Source organism: Bos indicus x Bos taurus, chromosome 16 (genome assembly GCF_003369695.1).
Source record: "Bos indicus x Bos taurus breed Angus x Brahman F1 hybrid chromosome 16, Bos_hybrid_MaternalHap_v2.0, whole genome shotgun sequence".
NCBI lineage: Eukaryota > Metazoa > Chordata > Mammalia > Artiodactyla > Bovidae > Bos > Bos indicus x Bos taurus.
In genome coordinates this window covers 28232377-28247358 of record NC_040091.1, presented here as the reverse complement: position 1 = coordinate 28247358, position 14982 = coordinate 28232377, and the positions used below count along the sequence as shown (strand labels likewise).

The 14982-nt window shown below is 54.8% G+C and overlaps 2 protein-coding genes and 1 long non-coding RNA gene across 3 annotated transcripts in view; 2 read left to right on the top strand and 1 right to left on the bottom strand.

The window, feature by feature from the left end:
- Positions 1–265: 265 nt before the first annotated feature.
- Positions 266–3371, bottom strand: LOC113907074. Its single transcript, XR_003515078.1, has 3 exons — positions 2646–3371; positions 1587–1726; positions 266–451 (listed from the first exon to the last, which is right to left on the bottom strand). It is a non-coding gene; the product is annotated as an uncharacterized LOC113907074 (long non-coding RNA).
- Positions 3372–3502: 131 nt separating this feature from the next.
- Positions 3503–6695, top strand: LOC113906454 (left-right determination factor 2-like). The gene is made up of 4 exons (XM_027564607.1): positions 3503–3818; positions 5069–5315; positions 5513–5755; positions 6055–6695. Exons 1-4 carry the CDS (start codon positions 3569–3571, stop codon positions 6416–6418), a joined length of 1104 nt encoding a protein of 367 aa, XP_027420408.1. The 5' UTR covers positions 3503–3568; the 3' UTR covers positions 6419–6695.
- A 2653-nt stretch (positions 6696–9348) lies between these two features.
- The window catches only part of TMEM63A (transmembrane protein 63A), a 36124-nt gene continuing 30490 nt past the window's right edge, over positions 9349–14982 (top strand). Inside the window, exons 1-3 of the mRNA XM_027564602.1 lie at positions 9349–9468; positions 12762–12930; positions 14757–14956. Of these exons, the coding sequence (XP_027420403.1) occupies positions 14771–14956 (186 nt within the window). The 5' untranslated portion in view covers positions 9349–9468; positions 12762–12930; positions 14757–14770. The remainder of the gene's footprint in view (positions 9469–12761; positions 12931–14756; positions 14957–14982) is intronic.

The following is a 14982-nucleotide window of genomic DNA, read 5'->3' as shown; positions in this document are numbered from 1 at the left end:
TTTTACTGTACCCTTTAAAAAATAGGCTTACTTTGTGGCTCAGCTGGTAAAGAATCTGCCTGCATTGTGGGAGACCTGGGTTTGATCCCTGGGTTGGGAAGATCCCCTGGAGAAGGGAAAGCCTACCCACTCCAGTATTCTGGCCTAGAGAATTCCATGGACTGTATAGTCCAAGGGGTCGCAGAGTCGGACACAACTAAGCGACTTTCACTTCACTTGTAAAATAGAGGACTTCCCTGGTGGTCTAGTGGTTAAGAATCTGCCTACCAAGGCAGGGGACGCGGGTTTGATCCCTGGTCCGGGAGGATTCCACATGCGGTGGATCAATAAAGCCCGTGCGGCACAACTGCTGAAGCCCACTCACCTGGAGCCCGTGGTCCGCAATGAGAGAAGCCACCACAGTGATAAGCCTGCGTGCTGCGACTGCAGAATAGTCCCCAGCTCACCGCAACTAGAGGAAGCCCGTGTGCAGCAATGAAGACCCAGCAGGACCAAAAAACAAATAATTAAAAATTATTATTTTTAATTATAGAGTGGTATTTAATTATAAGATTCTAATAAAATTATAATTTGAAAATGGGATATGGGTCACAATGAAAGATTAGTAAGATTCATGTGGTGGGAAAAATATCTGAGTTTCTTGGTAAGCAGACTGTCTCTGGGGAGGTGAAGTGGGAGACGAGCAGCAAAGTCACAGAGGCTGACATTTTTCACAAACACCTTTGATCTTTTGACTTTTGTACTATGTGTATTAACTATATAATAATGCAGAAACATTAACTTCAAATTTTAAAAAGTTTAACATTGTAAGTTAGTATCAGTTGAAAGATCCTTACCATTTATTGAACACCTATTGTGTGTGTGTGTGCGTGTGTGTGTGTGTGTGTAGGGCAGTGCTGTGCAAGGCACTCTGATGACCTCTCCATTAATACTGACACGTATTTTGTCAAAAAAAAAAAAAAGCATATTTCAGTATTGGGAATTCCCTAGAGGTCCAGTAGTTAGGACTTGGCACTTTCTCTGTCAAGGGTCTGGGCTCAATCCCTGGTCAGGGAACTAAGATCCCACAAGCTGTGTGGTGCAGCTGGAATAAGAAAAGTATATTATCCCCGTGTTTTAGAGGGAGACTTATCTTGAAGTGGGTAGAAAACCCACCTAAGGCCACACAGTTGATCAGTGGCACAGCAAGGACTGAACTTGGACCCACCCTCGCCTGGAAGGTCTGGATGAACCAAAACCTGGGTTCTTAGTCCTTCCCTGTCCCCACCCCTCCTTAGCCCAGGAGGAAGTGCTGGCCCAGCTGACACCGAGGCCAAGTTGCTTTGGAGGACAAGGAGGGCCCATTGCCCACCCAGGGTCATGTCTGGAGACCCCAAGGAGCCACATGGGCCCCCAGGTCTTGGGTGGGTAGGCTGATGGGTGCAGGATTAGGGCAGCCCAGGGCATCTGGGGCTGGGGCTCGGGGTGTTTCTGGAGCACCACAGCAGTGCCTCCCTCATCAGGAAGGAGATAGGAGTCCCTTCCCCCTCAGATGCTAGGCTCTAATCCAGAAGTGAACCCACGATTGGACTCCAGTCTTCACTGACCTTACAGTTCCGTTTGGTTCCAAGCCTAGGCTCTGGTCCAGTTTGTCCCCATCCACGGAGTCTGCAGGATGACCTCTGACTTCACATTTTCTCACAGCCTTCAGCGGGCAGTCTGGACTCTGGCTGGGGTCAAAACCAGCCTGTAAGAGATAGGAGTGTGGTCGTGGGCACCTGGCCCTCCTTACCTGCCCTCCTGCCTCAGTCCCTGCATCCATCTTTCCAGACTCTCTGGGGGCCGGGTCTGTGGCCCCCACCTCAAGACGGCCAGCCCATTGCCCTCCGTGCTACCCTCAGCTCTAGGCGAGGTCCAAACTGGTCCTTCATCGGGGTGAAAGTGAAAGTGTTAGTTGCTCAGTTGTGACCAACTCTTGCGGCTCCATGGACTGTAGCCCGCTAGGTTCCTCTGTGCATGGAAATCTCCACGCAAGAATAATGGAGTATGCCCTCCTCCAGGGAATCTTCCTGACCCTTCCTGACCCAGAGATCAAACCTGGGTCTTCCACGTTGCAAACAGATTCTTTACCACCATCTGAGCCACCAGGAAAGCCCAAACTCTCTATTCCCTTGGCCTCTTTCCTCCTTCCAGACAGAAGATCTACCTCTGGGGCCACTAAAGCATCTCCAGCCAACATGACCTGGCAGGGTGTTGGGCCAGACACAGGTGAGAGTGGAAGTAGGGGAAGCCTGGCTTCTTCTGCATGACAAAGGGTGGGGGCTGCCCTCCCCGCCTGACGGCTAATCAGCCCATTGTCAGAAGTTTCCCAATCCACACTGGCTTTTTCTCTTTGGCCTCTGGCTAGGGTTGCCAGATTTAGCAATTAAAAATATGGGACTCCTGGTGAAAGGTGAAATTTGAATTTCAGATAAACAACAAATGATGTGCTAAAGTATGTCCCAAATTGTGTTCTGTATTTTATCTGGCAGCCCTACCCCTGGCTGATTGCCCAATTGTTTTAATTCCCCACTAAAACTCCTCTACCATGCAAATCCACATTCATTTGGTGAAGCCTCAGGAAATTGAAGGACATGCCCCCTACCCACATCGAGTCCCCCGGTCACCTGGGCTGAGTCCACTTGGCTGCTTCAGAGGATTGAACAAGGACTCTGGCTGGAAACAGCTGGAGGTTGTGGAAAGAGCTGTGGGCTAGGAATCAGACTTGACTTTAGGCAGGCATCCATCATTAACTGTTGTGAGCCAGGGATATTGTTGCCTCTCTGAGCCTTTGTTTTCTTAGCTCAAAAATTGGTGGAGGGAACGGGCTGGATGTTTTTTTCAACTCCAATCTCTGAATCTGTGAACAGCCAGGGAAAACGAGAGGATGAGGTTCCTTATTGGGCAAAATCCCATTGGTACTAAATTACCCCAGGCTCCCTTGTCTAGGAAGGTCGCCCCTTCCCCATTAAGCACTGGGAAAAACATTGGGTTTTCCAATTGTGGACAGCCCAGAAGCTCAACAGTCCCTAGGAGTCCTTTGAGCACCAGGCTCAGATGCTCATCCTTGTAGGCAGAATTGGTCCTTAGCCAGAGATCCAAGGTATTGGTGTGCACACAGAGGAGCTGTAGCAAGAATCAGGACTCTAAGTCCACACCAGGGACCGGAGTTTGCTCTGTGACTGAAGGACAGGGAAGAGAGCACTTAGAGATCCTTGCCTCTTCATCAGGGAACAAGCTTTTTAATTTAACTGGTCCAGCAATCCCAGCCAAGGTAGAGGCACCTGACCACAATAATACCATCTGTCCACGGTCTAGACAGCCCCCCTCCTTGGGCTCAGGGACCTGTCTGGATGCTGAGCTCCCAGGAGGTCTGAGGGGTGTGACCTCCCTTCCTCCCAGCCTCTCCCCCCTCCCACCACCCTGGCCCAGCCCAGGGCTGCTATAAAGCTGGCCCAGCCTGGCTCTCAGCACACCCCGCTGCTGGGACCCTCCTGGAGCCTCATCCGGGGACACGTCCACTCTGCCCTTCCTTCTCCCCAGCAGTGCCATGCAGCCCCTGTGGCTCTGCTGGGCCCTCTGGGTGCTGCCCCTGGCCGGCCCTGGGGCGGCCCTGACCGAGGAGCGGATCCTGGACAGCCTGCTGCAGCAGCTGCACCTCAGCGAGGTCCCGATCGTGGACAAGGCCACCGTGGAGGGGCTGGTCATCCCCGCCCATGTGAGGGCCCAGTATGTGGCCCTGCTGCAGCGCGGCCACGGGGCGCGCTCCCGGGGGAAGAGGTTCAGCCAGAACTTCCGAGGTGAGGCCCGCCCTCCTGCTGCAGCCTGGTCCTTGTGGTGGTGGTGGTGATGGTGGTGGTGGTAGCTGTCAGGGTGCAGGGTCCACAGGGCGGTGAGGGGGTACCATGGCCTGTGAGGATGACAGGTCTGGGCTCCTGGTCTCTGTCTGCACTGAGGACCCTGCCTCTCAGGGCCAGGAGGAGCTGGGCCGGCTGGACTGGCTGACAAAGCCAAGGCAAGAACAGGGAATCATGGGACAGGAAGCAAAGTGGAAAGAAGAGAGATTAGAGAAGACAGATGGTCAAGGTGCCTTTGTGCTAGGGGACAAAGAGGCTGGCTTCCGCAGAGTGTTGCCTTAGAGAGAAAGGACCTCTGCATTCAGTTATCACCTCTGGTATTTGTTTTTGGACAAGTCTCCCAACAACTCTTGTGTTTCTTGAAATGAGATTAAATTAGCTTTGACTACTTCCCAGAGTTGTGGGTATTCTATGAGATGGAAGGTACCAGGTCTGAGTCCTATGGCAGCCTCTCACCTCCCCAGGGCTGGGGACACCCACAGACAGACCAGGCCAGGCGCCTGGGGAGACGAGGAGACCGTTGCTGGACACCTCATCAGGGGTGACTGCTGGCAGCCATGGGGCTGGCTGATAAAGCGATCGCGCTGCCAACCTGGAGCCTCAGGTGCTGGGGACGGATTGCTGGGGCCTCTGAAGAGGGTGTTGTGCCTGACCTCACCATTTCCCTCAGGGCTCGGTAATTCCACAAAAATTGCCCCTGTTCCTTTTCACCAGCAAGAGTCCCCTCACCAGGCAGGGAAATGAAAGTAAATTCAGAGCTCTTTCTCTGCCTCTTAGGAAAAGCCGATTTCAGCTGGTGACTGTAGATTTTCACTGGCTGGTCCTTGGCCTTCCACCCTCCATTCCCACTCCTGCCCCTTTGCCTAAAGAAGCCTGCAGGTCTGCAGTCTTCACTCAGAGTCCCAGCCCTTGCCCAGTATCCCAAAGCTGCCCCTCCCCTCACTAGTGGTGAGGGGGGTCACCACTAGTAAACAAGCCCCAACCCCAGATGATGGTTTTGGAGAGCCTGCTTGACTCTAACAGTTTTTCTAGGAGTGGAGGTGCTCTGTTTCTGGCCTGGCCCATCAGTTTCCCAGCCTCCAAACTCTCCCTGGGGATTCCTGGGGAAACCCTGTTCGCTCTCCCTGAGCCCTGCATCCTCAGAGCTCGCCTGGTGCTCGGAGGGGCTCCGCTGACTCCGCTCCCGTCCCCAGAGGTGGTCGGCAGGTTCCTGACATCCGAGGCGTCCTCGCATTTGCTGGTGTTCGACATGGAGCAGCGGCTGCCGCCCCGCAGCGAGCTGGTGCAGGCCGTGCTGCGCCTCTTCCAGGAGCCGGTCCCCAGGGCCGCGCTCCGCAGACACGAGCGCCTCTTCCCGCGCAGCGACCGCGCCCGGGTCACCGTCCAGTGGCTGCACGTCCGCGAGGACGGCTCCAACCGCACCGCCCTCATCGACTCCAGGTGCGGAGGTCGCGGCTGCGGTGTGGGGCTGGGGGGAGGGAAGGAGGGCTGGGCCCGGGGCGGGAGGAGGGGCGGCTCGGTCCCGGCGGGGACACCCGGGAGCGGGTGGGAGAGGTGCCGCCCCCGGGGCCACCCCGGGCAGTCCCAGTCCCCACGCCTGAGCGCGGGCCTGTGTCTCCCTCCGTGCGGTGTCGCAGGCTGGTGACCATCCACGAGAGCGGCTGGAAGGCCCTGGACGTTACCGAGGCGGTGAACTTCTGGCAGCAGCTGCGCAGCCCCCGGCAGCCGCTGCTCCTGCAGGTGCTGGTGCAGCGGGAGCACCTGGGCCCGCTGGCCTCCAGCGCCCACAGGCTGGTCCGCTTCGCCCCCCAGGGGCCGTCGAGCGGCCGGCAGGGGGAGCCCCAGCTGGAGCTGCACACCCTGGACCTCAGGGACTATGGGTAGGTGCTGTGGGTCACTGCGGGTGAACCTATTTTGAAACGGGCAACTTTACAGGGTGCTGTGGGAATGAATGAATATATAAAATATCTCCTTCCACTCTTGGGAGTAATGTCAGCTCTAATTATGATTTTGGGGGTTATTTCTAGTTATCCATCCTTATCACAAATATCCAACATTTTGAACATAATGAGAGATGGATCATAAATCTTTCCAGGTGTCCCACTAGGTCTCACCCTGGGCCCCATGACCCCTGCCCTCTCAGCTGACCTCTGACTCTGCCTCTCTTTGCTCCCCACAGAGCTCAGGGAAACTGTGATCCTAAAGCACCGGTGACTGAGGGCACCCGCTGCTGCCGCCAGGAGATGTACATTGACCTGCAGGGGATGAAGTGGGCTGAGAACTGGGTCCTGGAGCCCCCAGGCTTTCTGGCCTATGAGTGTGTGGGCACCTGCCAGCAGCCCCCAGAGTCCCTGACCTTCAAGTGGCCTTTTCTGGGGCCTCGACAGTGCATCGCCTCGGAGGCGACCTCGCTGCCCATGATTGTCAGCATCCAGGAGGGAGGCCAACTCCAGCCCCAGGTGGTCAGCCTGCCCAACATGAGGGTGCAGACGTGCAGCTGTGCCTGGGACGGGGTGCTTGTGCCAAGGAAGCTGGAGCCGTAGGTGTGGGGTATAGTCATCGAAGGACTTGGCTTGTGTGTGTGTTGAAACTGTTCCGGGCGCCAGAAGCAATGGGGATGGCATGTGTTTTGTGCTTCGTACTGAGTTCTGACCAGTCAGCTCGCCTTCTGATTTTTGTTTCTCAGGAACAAGACTCCCTGGACACTGGGAGCCCCTGCCCAATCTTCTCTCTTCGACATTTTTTCACTGCACTGTATCCTAAGCACTTACCTGTGTAGATTTTGTAACCTAAGAAGAGAAACCCCAATTTGTCATTGTTTCCTTGTCCTCTTATTGGACCTGGGCTGAGCTCCGTGGTATGGCTGGGAGATACACTTGCTGCTCTGGGCTTAAAAATCTGTAGTAAGTAGAGGATGTGCATTTCTAACTCAAATAATAAGGGTATTCTGCAAGAAACAAATAAAATACATTTTATTCTGTTTTATCCAGAACCCTGCAAATTGTGAGAGAACAGAAAGTTCTATAGGAATTAGGTCAACCAGATTAGAAAATTAAGGAAAAGACTTTAAAAGACTTGTTCAAGGTCTCAGTTAAGTGATACAGGATGCTAGGATTGGAATGCATTGATTCTAATGTGCCTGTCCTCTTAAGATTGAGGCAGAACATTTTTTTGTCATTGCTGTTGGTATTTTTATTTTTCTTGGCACAGGGAGTGGGCTTTATTTCCATTCTAGTTGATACAAAATTTTTTAAAATCTGTGATCAAAATCATCATCTACAGGAATGTGAATCACTCCTTTAGATTTGAGGGTAGATAAAGGGAGCAAATGACAAAATGTTGATGTAAGATTTTAGAATGCCAAGATTACACTGGCTTTAAACTGAGTTTGATATAGGGTTCAGGCCTGGGGCATGGTTGTCTTGGATTCCTTGCTTATCTTTACAGCTAAAATTAACTGTAAATTCTACATCCTCCATATTTCCATTTTCTTCTCTATCAGATAGGAACAATCCTTGACTTCTCTGTACTTCTACTGGAAATTTAAGGAAGTAGTGTTTTTATAAGCACTCCACATGCTGCCTGACACATAGTGGGGCTATGGTTATCTCACCTCACATGTTGATCTGTCTAACCTTCTCTTGATTTTGAAATAACCTGCTGCTGCTGCTGCTAAGTCACTTCAGTCGTGTCCGACTCTGTGCGACCCCATAAACGGCAGCCCACCAGGCTCCCCCATCCCTGGGATTCTCCAGGCAAGAACACTGGAGTGGGCTGCCATTTCCTTCTCCAATGCATGAAAGCGAAAAGTGAAAGTGAAGTCGCTCAGTCATGTCCAACTCTAGGGACCCCATGGTCTGCAGCCTACCAGGCTCCTCATCCATGGGATTTTCCAGGCAAGAGTACTGGAGTGGGGTGCCATCCCCTTCTCTGTTGAAACAACCTACTGAAAGTCAGTTTAGAAATCCCTTCCCTCTCTGAAATCAAGGATCCTAACTTTTCTTTTTGTCAGTGTCTCCATCAATGTAATCACTGGGGTTAGAACCTTACACTTCCCTGGACCCCACAGCGCAGGCCAGGGGTGGCTGCAATCATTGAGGAAGGGGAAGAATAAGGACACAAGGTGGAGGATATGCGGGGAAGAGAGTGGACAGAGTCCGTCTGAGGCGCCAGGGGCCACACACAGGCACCTGCTGGAGGTCAGCTGTGGTTCCTTGGCCGCTGGAGGGAACCGCAGGAGGAGAGATGGCCAGGCGCTTACGGGCAGGACACGGGCTGTGCTGAGCACAGAGGTCAAGGGCAAACTCTGGAAATAACTAGTGACTGGGGGTTGGGGAGAAGGAGGAAGCCAGCAGATGGGTCAGAAAAGCACTGCTAGAGAAGCAGAAGACACCCCCCGCCAGGCTCCCTCCAGAGATCCCCAGGCTGGCTGGGGAGAGAGATAAGGTGAATACATTTACCATGACAACAAAAGATGAAAGCCCAGAAATGGAAGAGAGGTCAGAGCCCTGCAAAGCTGTGCAGGTACAGAGTGCGGAGCTGTTCAGGATTCACAGATTTTTAGTGCTGGAAGGGACCTGAGAGAAAGCTTTGGTCCAACCCCCTGCGGAAACAGAGGCCTGCGGAGGAGGGCAGATTGCTGCAGCCGGGGGGCTGTGCTCTTTGGTTTCACTGGGGGCGCGGTCCTCATTGAACACCGACCTGTGTGTTGCCCAGAGCACACCCCGGTGCCCTCGAGGAGCTTACAGTCCAGCTGCGGGGACTGCTGCTCATACGGAACTCTCTGGGACCCAGAGCTCAGCGAGCTGGGCTAGAACGGTGACCCTGGCGGCCCGGTATTGGCAGTTCCGGCTTTGGCTCCAGGGCACCGCCGAAAACACTGCGACTTCTATTTGGGGCCAAACGTAGGAACCCCCCGGTCCCCGCGGCCCCTCCGGCCCCAGGGCTTTCACTGTCAGGCTATTCAGAACGATAGCGGAGCCGTAGTCTTCCGCACTGGGAACCAGGTGACGACGGACTACGTGGAGCCGAGGTGCGGGCTGAGCCCACCCGATTTCCCTATTCCCCCCTACCCAGCCCCGATACAGGCGGGCCTAAGAGCTGGTCTAGGAAATTCAGTGCACTACAGAAAAATCAAGAACTTTCGCCGATGCGCTGCCCCCGCGTTCCACGGATGTGACCACCCTGTACTAGGCCCGGGGCTCCCCAAGGTGTCTGTCGGGGAAAGGGGACGCGCCGGGGGGCCGGGGAGAGGAGTCAGCCCTGGAGGCACTCTCCTCGGTCCCAGGACACGAGCTGGCCGGGCCGGGACCTGAAGACTTCAGGGAGGAGCTGAGTGGCCCCGCGGTCTGGCCTGGACGGAGGATCGCCGAGGGGCGCACGGCGCCGGGGGTGGGAGGCGGCTGCAGAGCTGACACCCACTCGGGCGTAGCTGCAAATTGGGCAAGCCGTGGACGCGGCTCTGCGCATGTGCAGGAGAGCGGGGAGTTTCACTTTATAACTTTTAAGTGGTCAGGACGCAGCCCCGCCCAACCAGGTGGAGCCAGACAATTTATGGTCTGCCCGGGTCGCTGCGCCGCCGCCGCCGCCGCAGGTAAAGGGGAAGGGGCGTTGAGAGGGGGAATGATGCCTTCTTCCTTTCCCCGAGACGGGCAGAACCCGGGGTCTACGCCAGGGTGCCACGTCTAGTGTCTGGTTCCGGGGTGAGGCCCTCGTGCCTCCGCAGTCCCAAGTCCGGAACAGGGGTGACCGAGTGGCTGGGAGGAGAGTGTCTGTCCCCGGGCTGCGCAGACCTCGCGCTCCGCTTCCAGCGTCGCGCCTGATGGCTTTACGCAACTTCCCAATCCAAGGCTCCAACTTTTCGCTTTTAAGGCTAATCCCTTTCTCTTCCCACCCTCTCTCTGGGTATTTGTCAGCTGGAATCGACCTCCCAGCCTAGCCCGGGGATCTCAGCCAGGGGCTCTTTTTTCTCTAAGCGAGATATGCGAGGCGGGCCTGGGTAGGGGCTGAGCATCTGAGTCCCCTGCCCCTGGGAAGGTAGAAACCACTCTTTGGAGTCCTGAGGAGGGAAGCTAGGGGTTTTGGAGGATAAGGGGAAGAGGAGAGCTCTGCTAAGAAACCAAAAACGTAGAGGTTCCAATACCTGATAAGCCTGGCTACCTGAGACTCTGGGGTGGCCTCTCTTTCAGCTCAGTCGGTGTTCTGAAAAACAGGAGACCACAGGGGTATACAAAATGACACCCTTTCCCCCTTTGCTTCCTTCTGCGCTGAAGTTGTGTGACTGTATCCAGCCCCAAGAGTGTGGAAGGTTTGAGGTTAAGCCAGTGGATTGTGCTCACCAGTCCAGGCCTAGTGTGTACAAAGAGGCTGTGTGTGGGGGCATCCTGAGGACTTCTTGGGCCCTGACTCAAGCAGAGTTGTGGAGTCTTGCTGGGGATGAGGAAAGACTCTAGGTCATCTCTTATTGGAGAAACAACCCGTATTTCCCTCTTCTCCTCCATGCTTGCCTTTCTACTTCCCTCCTCTGACACCTGTCAGAGAGTCCTGAGCCTGCTGCTATCTTGAGGTGGAGTATACAGAAGGAGAGGCTTCTTTCTGCCTTCACACACCTCTTGTCTGGGCTTCCCTGGTAGCTCAGATGGTAAAGAACCCACCTGTAATGTGGGAGACCTGGGTTCGATCCCTGGGTTGGAAGATCCCCTGGAGAAGGGAATGGCTACCCACTCCAGTATTCTGGTCTAGAGACTCCCATGGACAGAGGAGCCTGGCAGTGTATAGTCCATGGGGTCACAAAGAGTCAGACTCAACTAAGCAACTTTCACTTTACTTCACCTCTTGTTTGTTTAGTTTATGGGCAAAGATCTCCCTTGGGTGTTCATTGTGCTCTAACAGGAAAAATGTCAGATGGGGTTTTGCTATCATGTTTTCCATGGTCTGGAGAGGTGACTTAAAATAAAAGCAGATTTGGGGTGCCCATGAGGGTTCAATGCTTTATGGGCATTGCCTCCCACTCACCCTGCAGGAAGAACTTCATTGTCTCCATTTTACGGAGAAGGAAGCCAAGGCACGGAGTGGTGAAGCCACGTGGTGCTGGGAGCCTCACTTCAGAGCCTGCTCAGGGCTTCAGTCCACTGCAGCGGGACTCTGGGCCATTTCGCTAGTGCTCCACTGCTGCTGTCTGTGGAGGTGAATGGTTGTCCACGTTCCTGGACGCTGTTTGGTGGGGCTTTAAGGAGAAGTTTGCAACCTGCCATCTAGAACATCAGAGTCTTCTCTTATGGCAGAGGACCTGGAACTGTTTGTCGTCCTGCCATCGTAGTAACAAAATCAGAAGATTTGGTGATGATAAAAATACCCTGAGTTTGAAAGAGCTGATGATGCTCACACTTTCTGCTCCTGTTTATGGCAGGGAGGCACAGAGATCTTCTGGTGTGCTACAGGGGCCAGCAGCTGCCAGCTTGGATGGGCAAGGGGTTAACATGGGTGGCTGACTTCTTTGGCAGTTTGGGGAATGGCCATTGCATTGAGCCCTCTGTCCCCCCACCACAACCAGACTCTGGGGTGTACGTGGGTTGAACTTTGAGTTGAGTCCTGAGTCACCTGCTGCTCACCTGCTGCTCACCTGACCCCAGGGCCTCAGCAGTATATCTTGGCTTTCCTGAATGAGATGATGAGCAGAGAGCTCCCTAAAGAAGGGATGGATAAGACCAGGCATTTACAATATGTATCTGACAAATATGGGATGACTGAGCATGACCAGGCAGGGCACCCATGGCCACAGAGCCTAATTGCTGGTTTGGCCCCTGCCCAGTGCTGTCAGTCTTTCAGCCACTAAGCCAGCTCTCTCCCAGTTGCCACCAGCTGAATCTCCTTCTCTGCCCCTCCAGCTCCTCCTGAGCCTGGGGGGGCTGCCCTGTGGCCGATATGTTGCCAGCTGCCCTCTCAGCATGCCCGCTGGGGAGGATGCAGGCGGCTGGCCTTGGAGGGACTGTGATGGTTCCACAGTCTTGCAGACTTGTAACAGGCGGAGACAGACCTCAACTAAGCAGAAAGGTCTGAGAGACACTGTGGGCCCCCAAAGCTATGCCTGCACCTGGAGGGCGCAGAGGGGACAGGCCACCTCTGAAGGTCAGCTGGCTGGCTGACCTCACTGAGTCCTTCTTATCAAACCTTGTTAAACTACCCGGGGGAGCCTGTTTGACTTAGAGGCGTGACAGGGGCGGAAAAGATGGGGAGGAGCCTAGGTCCCTGCCTCCCATTAGGCCTCTGCTCTCTCAAAGCTCCACACAAAGCAGAATTGGTGAGGCGCCCCCCTACCCTCCACCACAGCAGCGCCTCTTGCTCTTGACAATACTCCCTCTGTGACCATTTTATGGGGATTTTTTTTCCCCCACTTCACTGTTCAGGCCTTCCTTGTTGGTTCTGTTGCTTTTTTTTTTTTTTTCTGATTCTAGTCTTTGGGGGACCTGGAGAAGCCTTCCCAGCTACCCTTGGGCCTGTGTGAGGTCCTGGACTCCGTCTTCCCAGAGCCTACAGCTCCCAGTGCTGCTGTGGGAGGAGTCCCAGTGCCCTGGGCTCACCAGGGCCTTGAGCCCTCGGACAAGAGGGGAAAGGCTGGAGTTTCAGGTGATGCTGGGGAGGAGAGAGGAGAGGAACAGGGTGCACAGAGGAGGGTGGCCCCTTCATAGCACTAGGTGCCTGGAGAGAGAGCCAGGACAGGAGGGAGCCCGTTGGGAAGAACTGTAGGCTCTGGATGAGTGTTTGAGTTCCGAGACACCGGGCAAGTGTGAGTGCAGGGGAAGTGTGCTGGAGGGTTTCACACCGGAACCCCGGCATGGGTAAAGAACAGCTCCCACGTGACTCTGGTTGTCTCCTGTGTTCCTTCAGGGAAGTCTGCAAAGGCTGGTGCCCTATGACCTCCATCAGAAAAGCCCAGCACGAAATGAGCAGTGGACCCGAGGCAGCTTGGGAGGCAGCCAGGGCCACCGCTGCCTTTGCCAGCGCCAACTGAGGCCCTCTCCAGGGGACACATCCACATTTCCTTCCCCAGTGTCTGGTAAGTGTGGGGACGGGAAGGAGGGGCAGGCCTTCGCCAGCCAGCGTCAGGCTGGGTGTTGCATTGGGGCGGTGCCACTGGGTGGGGTTTAAAGGAGAGAAACTAAGACCATCTGTTTCCCAGAGGCAGCTTTTGTGACTCTGCGCAGAGCCAGCAACTTCATGGCTCTGCCATCACACCCTCCAGCCACTGCCGAGTCTCTAATAGGGCTGACAGAATGACTTGGCCTCTCGGGGAGTCCTCCCATGCCCCCGGACCTACTGCCTCCCCCTTGCCTCCTACACCTCCTGTCCTATGTGCATGAGATTGTCCCAAAAGAGCCGTCCCAGCAGCCAGAATTGGCAGTCACTGGCTCCCCAACACACACCCAGACTGTATTACCGCATAGTCCAAATATCTGTCTGTTCTCTATACCGTTTCTTGTCTCCCAGATTTTTGTCCCTCTAACAGGTAGGAAGACAGACTTAGCCAAAGTCCCCTGGGAATCTAGTCTAACTAGATTTAAGGAGATGGGACCTTGAGAGAAAGGGATGCTGAGCATTTTTCCAGGCTCTTCAGCTGCAGACAGTGTGAAAGCATGCCCGCTGGGGAGGATGCAGGGGGCTGGCCTTCGGAGTTTGGAGATTTCCATTAGTTTCACCTGCGGTTACCAGGCGTCTCTGAAAGGAAAGGTCAACAACCAGCCTGGAACAATATTTGCTTTGGAAATGCTGGACCTTCCAGAAAGGCCAGGAGTGTAGGAATGAGAGGGCAGAGCCCAGGGAGTGCTCCAGGGATGCACAGTGGGTGACTCAGGGGTCCCTGAGGAGGCTTGGGGCCCGTCCTCCTCCCCCTAGTCCACGTCCTCCCCCTTTGCCTTCTCTGTCTCCTCCTCTCTGCTGCTCTTTCCCTGCCTTTTTTTTTTTTTTTTTTTTAATCTTTCTCTCTTTTTAAAATATATTTATTTGGCTGCATTGGGTCTTAGTTGCATCATGTGGAATCTTCATCAGCACACGGATTCTCTGGGTGTGGTGCACGGGCCCCAGGGCATGTGGGATCTTAGTTTCCTGACCAGGGATGGAGCTCACATCCCCTCCATTGCAAGGCTGATTCTTATCTACTGGGCCACCAGGGAAGTCTCCTTCTTTGCTTTTTAATCTCTCACCGAACAGGTGTGGGTAGTCAGCTGCAGAGGGAATGTGGCAGAGCAGAAAGAGAACTGGCATCTGAGACCCAGAAGGCTGGGTCTGAGACTTGACTCTGCCCTGACCAGCTCTTTAATCTTAATGGAACTCTTAAGGCCCTGAGCCTCAGTTTCCAAGTATATGGTGTGGGCCTATCTCTGAGTTCCCAGCCTGACATCTCTTGAGCTCTTGTCTATGGGCCAGACAATCAGCAGTTGTTGCATTTGGACACTCTTCCTCTTCTGTTGATTCCTCTGCCCCATCCTGTCCCCTGCCCGCACTCCAGGCCTCCCAGGGCCACTCCCACCCCTTACCCCGCAGGAATGACTTCCTGACAGTCATCCCTGAGGCTGGAGGAACTTGGCACCCCTTAGGCAGGCTTCTGTCCTTCCCTTTCCTCCTATTCATCCCTGCCCTTGGGGAGGCAGCCAGCTGTGTCCTGGATGAGCCATCTGCCCCATCCATCTGACCCTTGGGCTGCATCCACAATGGAGCTATTCTCTGTAGACTCTGCCGGGCACTCAGGGCTGGTGTTTGCCTCTACTGGATCCCTGTGCCCCAGCAGCCCCTGGTGGAGACACCCACCCTTGGCTCTGTCTGCGCTGGCTGCAGAAACCACGGGAGAGTTGGTGCCCTGACTCTCTGTTGGGTCTCCTTCTCCAGGGAGGATCAGCGTGATGACCGAGTCCCCTTTCCTGGAGCTGTGGCAGTCCAGAGCAGTGGCCATCCCCGAGCGGCTGGGCATCGGGGACCAGCCCAATGACTCCTACTGCTACAACTCGGCCAAAAACAGCACCGTGCTCCAGGGGGTCACCTTCGGGGGCATCCCCACTGTCCTGTTCATAGATGTCACCTGCTTCCTGGTGAGACCCCCGGGGATCATGTCAGT